This window comes from Quercus robur, chromosome 3 (assembly GCF_932294415.1).
Source record: "Quercus robur chromosome 3, dhQueRobu3.1, whole genome shotgun sequence".
Lineage (NCBI taxonomy): Eukaryota > Viridiplantae > Streptophyta > Magnoliopsida > Fagales > Fagaceae > Quercus > Quercus robur.
Genome location: NC_065536.1, coordinates 44,189,735 through 44,198,442, shown reverse-complemented (window position 1 = coordinate 44,198,442; position 8,708 = coordinate 44,189,735). Strand labels below are relative to the sequence as shown.

The following is an 8,708-nucleotide window of genomic DNA, read 5'->3' as shown; positions in this document are numbered from 1 at the left end:
CTGTCTGCTGACCAAGAGATGAATCAGTTTAGAGCAACAATCATCCTTGTTAGCCTTTGAACCTCTTTGGGATTCTAAGGAGGTTGCAGGTTATTGATCGCCTTAATCTGGTCAGGGTTGACTTCAATTCCGCGGTGTGTGACCATGTAGCCTAAGAATTTCCCTAATCTGACACCAAATGAACACTTGGAAGCATTAAGTCGCAGCTTGTGCCTTCTTAAGATTTCAAAGATATTTCTGAGATCATTAATGTGCTCGGACTCTAGCTTACTCTTGACCACCATGTCGTCTATGTAGACCTCAATGTTCTTTTCTAACTGTGGCTCAAACATCCTGGTCATCATCCTCTAGTAGGGAGCCCCTGCATTTTTTAAACCAAAGGGCATCACCATGTAATGGGAATTCCCGATAGGAGTGACGAAAGTTGTCTTTTCCTAATCGTCCAAGGCCAGTGGTATTTGGTGATAACCTTGGAAGGCATCTAAGAAGCTCATTCGAGGATGGCCTACAGTTGCATCTACCAATTGGTCTATTCGAGGCATAGGGAAATGGTCCTTTGGACAAGCCTTATTTAGATCTGTGAAATCCACACACACTCGCCATTTCCTGCTCTTCTTCTTCACTACCACTATGTTGGCCAGCCACTTGGGGTAGAACACCTCCTTGATAGCCCCAGCCTACTTAAGCTTCACCACCTCATCTCTTATAGCATCAGAGTTGGTCCTTAGATGAACGCCGAGGCAGTTGCTTTTTAGTGATGACAGAGGGGTTAACATTCAAATGGTGACATATGAAGTTCAGATCCACCCCAAGAGTTTTGTAAACACTCCATGCAAACACGTCTATGCTCCCTCTAAGAAATGCTAACAACTCTACCTTCTCCTGAAGGGGCAGTTGGGCCGCAACCTGAAAAAAACTTCTCAGGATTATCCCCCACAGCAATCTTTTCCAAATCTTCACACTTCGCCTCCTTGGCCGGCCCATCGACAGACAGGACCGGGGTCTTTGATTGCTATGAGCCCCTCTCAACAGAGGTCGAGGACTCGGTCCCAGGTTGACGCAAAATGGCGGCCACCAGGCACTGCCTAGCCATGGATTGACTCCCAACGAGCTCTCCGATTTGGTCTCCAAACGGGTATTTCACCTTCTGATGCAGAGTGGAGGAAATAGCCCCCAAGGCGTGAAGCCAAGGTCTTTCCATGATGGCCATGTAGAGGGAATAGGTGTTCACCACAATAAAATTTACCTCCACCACTTCTGACCCTGCCTGCACGGGTAGTCTAATTTGACCCTTTAGAATGACAACTTTTCCATCAAAGCTCACCAAGGGTGAATCATAGGCTGTTAAATCCTCGGGCTTCAAGTTCAGCCCTTTATACAAGTTAGGGTACATGATCTCTGCCCCACTGCCTTGGTCCACCATCACCCTCTTCACATCATACCCTCCTATCTTAAGGATGATTACTAGAGCATCATCGTATGGCTGTATGGTTCCCACCTTGTCCTCATCCAAAAAGCTTATTGCTGGTCAAGCTTCCATTCTTGCCCTCTTTAGCATTTTGTTAAATTCCTCAGCGGGTAGCTAAGTTACAGACATTACCCTAGAGGGCTGCGAGCTAGTTATCCTGGGAGCAATGAAGATGACGTTGATTGTTCCTAATGAGGGCCTTGAAGAAGTGTTCACTTGAGCCCCTGACCTTGATTGGTCCCCCTGCTAGTTGGGCCGGTACAGAAATTGTTGTAATCTTCCCTCTCTAACAAGCTGCTCCAGATGATTTCATAGAGTTCTACAGTCCTTAGTGGTATGTCCCCGCTTCTGGTGATATTGACAATGGAGGCTCTGGTTGCGCCTCGAGGGGTCTCCTCCCATTTTGTTCGGCCATTTGAAGTATGACTCATTCTTGACCTTCTCCAAAACTTGATGCATTGATTCTCGAAACTCCACGTTAATAGCCTAGGGAGTCGTGGACCCAAACTACCCAACAAAATCCCTCCGAGGTTTGTTATGGTTGTATCGGTCCTACTTGAAATCCCCCCTCTCCTAAGGGATAGCCTTACCTTTCCCCTTGCCTTGTTATTGGTCCTTCTCGACCTTCTTGTACTTATCAATATGCTCCATGAGCTTGAGTACACTGGTGGCAAGCTTCCTAGTCAAGGAATTCCTTAACCCATGCTCCGTAGGCAAGCTGACCTTGAAGGTCCTGATGGCCACATCGTCAAAGTCACCGTCTATCTCATTGAACATTTTCCAGTATCTGTCTGAGTACACTTTCAGTGTCTCCCCTTCTCGCATGGACATGGACAACAAGGAATCTAGGGATTGAGGGACCCTACTGCAGGTGATGAAACGGGACCCAAAGGCTTGGGTGAGCTCTCTAAAGGAAATAACGGAGCCTACAGCTAGGCCATCGAACCATCTCATCGCCACAGGCCCTAGATTTGAGAAAAACACCTTACACATTAGGGCCTCATTTTTGAAGTGCACAGCTATCCTCTGATTGAAGTGGCTCACGTGTTCCACAGGGTCAGTTCGTCCATTGTACATGGTGAATGTGGGCTAGGTGAACTACCAAGGAAGCACCCCCTCCTCTATTCTGCATGTGAAAGGTGACCTAGAGATTTGGTTGAGCGCCTTACCCATCACATCGTTTCCCCCGCTTTTGGAGAATGAACTCCTGTTTCTGCGCTTAAGGTGGTGATCTTCGACATATGAGAAAGACTCGCTAGGAGGGGTTCTCGATCTGTGTCTATAGCTACCATCCCTTTCACCGTCAGAAGAAGAGTTAGAATTGGAGGGAGTTCGCTTTCGCCATTCATAGCGCAACTTTCTCTTCAGATGGTCAATCTCCAGTTGTAGGGCTTTGGTATCTTCCTCATGAGAAAGATGGCTCTTCCCTAAAGATTGGCTCCTATTGGTCTGTGTAGTATGGACACTCCCTTCTCGGTCCCTTCTTCGCTCGAGGTTGACAAAATGGTTTACACGTCGAGGCCCCATAGATTCTATTTGATGTGGACCTGAACCTATCATATATGAACGTTAGACTCACTATAACACCAAAATTTCCCACAAACGGCACTAATTGTAAGGACCAGATTTGAGTCCCGAGCCCAAACGATGGATGGACCTAGGCCCAAAAAGCCCAAAACAATGAATTTGTAGAGAATAGGTTGGAAAACTGGGTTAAAATGAGTTGGATCACGAATAAAGTGGACTCAGTAGACAAGAACAGAAACACGAATTGAAATAAATTAGAGAAAATTGTTATCGGTACTGTCCGAGGAAATCAGTTTTAATATATTCCTTACAAGTTTGGTTACAGAGTTAGTTCTTAATTGCTACAATGTTTCTCTTGTTATTTTCAGATCCTCTATCCATGTTCTCCTACATTATATAGTTCCATTTGGACGATCTTGATCATACACTTATTGATCATTTAAGTCCTTACTTGAGTGCTTGTCCCATCAGACACCCTCTCTGGCCTTTTGTGAGTTGTAGTAGCCAAGGTAGCACTGTTCAGGGGTCTTTTCCATATAAATGGGCCAAAAAGTTAGGTGCAGGACATTCAATGCGGTGACAGCAGCTTTTCCTTAGATATTTCCTAGCTCCCCTTCTTCCAGTACATTCATAATGCATGTCCTTCTCGGTGAAATTTCCTGGAAGGTCGCTTTGAGTGACAGAATATATGCTTGATCTGTGCTTCGTTTATCCAAGGAGACAATCCTCCTCGAACCACCTTCCCCAACCTTTCCACTTGCGTATTACTTATGGGACTCTGAACTTAACACTCTTACTATTGTTTATTCGTCCTCGGACCAATCAACATCCTCGACCAAAGCCCAAGGCCCAATATACAATTTTGGGCCCCTATCCCTATAGTAAGTACATTAAAATTATTGATATTAATATTATGTCTATGCAATGCATGAGTAAATTTATAAAAAAAAAAAAAAAAAAAAAAAAAAAAAAAAAAAAAAAAAAAAAAAAAAATCTTATGTATGAAAAAAAATATATTTCAATAATAAATTGAAATTGAAACAATTACAAAGTAAAAATAAAATAAAAAGAATTATCTAATGGTACATTGCAAAAGTACATTGAATATATTTATGTGTGTGTACACATGTATGCCTTGAAACTTTTAGTAATTGTGTTTTATTTGGAATAATATTTTGAACTTATATATATATATATATATATATATATATAAATAGACAAGGGTATCCAGGCTTCTTTGAGTATCTAACTATTCCCTTAGGCATGTGCAATCCCCGTCCCACACACATTAGGTTATTTTAAAGAGGAATCTCCTGAGGGTAGCCCTAAGATGCTCGCAAGAGGTTTCGAACTCAGGATCTCATTGATATCATAAAATCTTAGGAATCACTTAGCTAACCCCTTGGGGTTATATTTTGAACTTCTTAACACATTGGTAATAGAGTTCTATTTAGAGTAGACTATGTTAATAGTTTAAAAGTACAAGGGTGTTTTAAGCTCTTGGAACATTTAACTAATAGTTTAGTGATAGTATGTCAAATGATAAATAACATTTAATACTTATATTGAGTCACATCGTGCAAGCACGACATGTTGTATTCAACTTTTTTTTATTAAAAACTTATATTAAATATTAAAAATAATATAAATAGATAAGGAAATTTTCAAAACTTTTGATAATAAAATGTTAATCAAAGTGGTATATTTAAACCTATTGAAACTTTGGAAATAACGTAAAGCAAACAATGTTAATATATTTAATGAATCTATTTTGGCATAACCACTGACAAACTTTTCTAATATAATATATGACAGTTTGTTCTAAGTGAAACTCTACAACTAAATTTCAAGAAGTTTAGAAATACTTATCTAAATAAAATCCTATAGCCAATTTTTTTTAATATTTATTATCTAACTGATTCCATTAATCTACCATAATTTTTTGATTGAATAATAAAAGTTGGGTTTTATATGTTGCTTTTGTACTACGTGGCTCAACAAAAGTATCACACATCCTAAAAATTGACATTATATGGTGCACTAAGTACATTAATATTATTAACATAGTTTACTAAAAGTGAAACTCTATTACAAAGTTTCAAGAAATTTAAAAAGCAAGTTAAATCAATTTAAAATCAATTAACAAAAGTTTTAACAAATTTAAATAAGAGTCATTGTTTATTTCAAACTACTTCACTAATTTATTCTAATTTCAATAAAACTTAGTCTTCCACAATGTGCTTTCACCGCATAACTTAAGAATAATTTTTCTTTCTTGTTTTTACTATCTAATTTACTTATCAAATTCAAATATATAATTGAAATATTTTCTTTAATTTAGTTATGTTTGCTGTGGGCAGTTTATAAATAAGCAAGGACATTAAGTGAGTGTTTGGATAAGAATTATTATTGTGTCTGGCGTTTGCGTTTGCCTTTTGCTTCTTTCTTTCTTTCTTTTTTTTCTTTTTTTCACGCTTTTCAGCTTTTAGAGACAAGTTTTACTGGTCACACATTGTTCATCACTGTTCATGGTACCCACAACCACTTTATTTAGAAAAAAAATATTAAAAATGAGACCCATGGCACTATTCACACATTTAAAAATTATTTTGCTACAATATTTTTAATTTTCAGTTTTAGCAAAAATAAATTGTATCCAAACGGACCCTAAAATAACTTCACATGCTTAAACTGGTACTTGAAGATTGGCCAATCAGATAGAATGCGTCTATTGCAACGGGACTCGATTACCCCAAAAATTGCATTTAGGACCACATCAGTTAGGATCATATTAATTACTCAAATCATACAAATAACATTTAATGCAATATGACTTCTCCCTAGACGTGATTCCCAACTAGTTGGAAAGAGTTCCCAAGCTGGCAAAATAGGCATAGGCCTGCTCCATCTGGCCAAAATTAGCAATAGGAGTCATGAATCTCCTGATGACTCCCCAATCCAGCATGTGCCAATGAGGGTATAACTATCCCCTCCCCCATTCACTTTTAGGTACACATTCAAGTCCCTAGAACTCATTTCTTAAATTTCTACTCATTTTTCACTCTAACTTGAAATTCAGAGTGCTTACTACATTTGTGATTAATCTATAAATGAACAGGTATAATTATAGTGAAATTTCAAATTTATGTGCCATTTCTCCCTTTGCATATCATTAACATGATGGAGATGGGCTGTCTATGATGACGTGAGAAATAATTAAGTTATACGTCAAGCGTTCTAGAAAATTTTATGCTGAAAGTCGGGTGCTTGAGAAATTGTTTTTGATCCTGAAGAAATTATGAAGTGAAAGGGGGAGTGGCTTACTACTGCAGTATGACCGTATCTACTTATCTAGTGCTTGTTTTAGTAGTTCTTGTTATTACTTGTTACTGTCGTGCACACTGGAAAATAAATGAATTGGGTCAGAGAATTTGATGATCAAGTCAAAAACATGGTGGATGAATCAAATTCAAAGGAGACTGTTCAATATTGGAAAAAGCGTAATATTTTATCAACACACTCACTTTGTACTTAAGGGGGTGCCATTAGATCAACACGGTCATTAGAGCATCAGCAGTGGGGCTTGTATATGCCAAATGTTAGGAACATTTGGCATTTAAGCCCCAAAACTACTCAACAATGGGAAGGCTATATGCAATATGCCATTCTTAAATTTGGGATTTAGCTACAGTACCATCTCAAATGTATGATGGTACTGTAGCTGAATGGTATAAAAAAAAAAAAAAAATTTAATACTCTCATTTCTCTCTCTTCTCTCATTTATCCCGGTAAATTTCTCTCTCCTCTCTCATTTTTCTGTTTCTTTTCTCTCTCTTTCTTCCTACTCTCTCTTCTTCAACGGAATGGGGGCAACGGCGTGGAGGCTCGATCAGAAAAGCTGTGGTGGAGGCGTGGAGGTCGTGGGTTTTCAGCGTTAGGGTCGAATTTGGGTGGCGTTTGGGTGGCGTTAGGGTGGTGTTTGGGTTGGCGTTTGGGTGGTGTTTGGCGTTTGGGTCGAAGATGATGATGATGATGATGGGTTTGGGATGAATCCAGACGGCGACAGGCGACCCTCTCTCTCTCGCCATCGCTTCCGGCGTTTGGGTGATGTTTGGCGTTTGGCGTTTAGGTCGAAGATGATGATGATGATGATGACGGGTTTGGGATAAATCCAGATGGCGACGGGCGACCCTCTCTCTCTCGCCATTGCTGCCGGTGAGAACAAATGGGTTTGGGTTTGGTGAGAATAGATGGGTTTGATTTTGGATGTTGATTTTGATTTTGGATTTTGATTTTGGATTTTGATTTTGATTTGGCTGGATTTGGCTATGTTGTGTTGCCATTGGATTGTGTTTTTCTTTTTTTTTGGTTCAGCTACTGGGGTTTGTGGTTATGGCTGGTGGGCCGACAATGGAGGTGGTGGAAGTAGTTGTGGCTGGTGGGTCGACGGTGGGGTGGGTGTCTATGGCTCCGTCGGAGTGGGTTTTGGGTCAATGGGTGGTAGGGTGGGTTTGCTGCCTGGGTTTTTTTTTTTGGGTGTTGATGATAAATTATGGGTTGTTGCTGGTGGTGGCGGTGGCGGTGGCGGTGTCAGGGGGGTAGTGCGTCGGTGGTGGTGATTGTGGTTTTTTTGGGTCAGTGGGTGGCAGGGTGGGTTTGTTGCTGGTGGTGGCGGTGGCGGTGTCAAGTGTGTAGTGCGTCGGTGGTGGTGATTGTGGTTGTTGAACAGAAATAAAGAGAGAGAAAGAATAAATAATGTGTTTTATTGTAAATGATGGTAATTATGGGATATATTATTTTATTGTGTAAAAATATTATTTTAATGAGTAGAATAGGAAAATAAAAGTTGGGATGTTGGGTGTATTGTAAAATGGTATTGTATAATTGATAAAGTAGGTTTTTGGGATGGTAAAATAAGATGAGATATAAGATCCGGATGTGGATGCTCTTAGCTGTTTGATTTATTTTGGAATTTGAGATTTTGTTTAAATTAGTTATTTTTATTTATTTTAATATTGTGAGATTTAATTTTTGATAACATTGGAATATTATGTAACTCACTCAATATTCAATAGTAATTATTGATTGAATAATGATCTCTATAGTTGGAGGAAAACCTTTAAAAAATGTTATTAGACTTAACAATATGGTCTCAACAACGACCTAAGAATTGGGTTGGGTTGGTTTTTTTAAAAAACATATCAAGAATTAGGTTGAGTTTCTCAACCCAAAGAAGTTGGATTGGGTTGAAAAATATTCCAAACTTGATGATGCACTCCCCTAAGACCTTGACCGAATTATATACTCCTTCCGTCCTAGTTTGTTTGTCATTTATTCCATTTTGGGATGTTCCCAAATATTGTCTTGTTTCTAAAAATAAAAATCATTAATTTACTAATGTTCCTATTATACCCCTACTTTATTTTCAAAACTATTTGAAAAGAAAACTAACAAATATTTTTAAAAAAATCAATCTAATTGGAGCATCTTCTTAGTTGCCTCATTAAGAATGACTCTTTTAAAAAAAATGCTGATAAATTTATTTAAGAGTAGTTTTGTAAACTTATACATTTTAATGAGGTAAGCAAGATAATAAATGATATTCCTTTAAAAAGTTTGACTTTTCAAACAAGACAAACAAATTGAGACGGAGGAAGTATATAACTAACAAGATTGTCTTGTTTGAATTTGACCAATAAATTTTGTCCCTAGC

General features: G+C 38.8%; 1 protein-coding gene across 1 annotated transcript; it reads right to left on the bottom strand.

Moving 5' to 3' along the window:
- Positions 1 to 2,074: 2,074 nt before the first annotated feature.
- Positions 2,075 to 2,545, bottom strand: LOC126719629 (uncharacterized). The gene has a single exon (XM_050422163.1). It carries the CDS (start codon positions 2,543 to 2,545, stop codon positions 2,075 to 2,077), a length of 471 nt encoding a protein of 156 aa, XP_050278120.1.
- Positions 2,546 to 8,708: the final 6,163 nt, after the last annotated feature.

Excerpts from the sequence above, each read along its gene's own strand:
- LOC126719629 (XM_050422163.1), bottom strand. The coding sequence starts at position 2,545 with ATGTACAATGGACGAACTGACCCTGTGGAACACGTGAGCCACTTCAAT.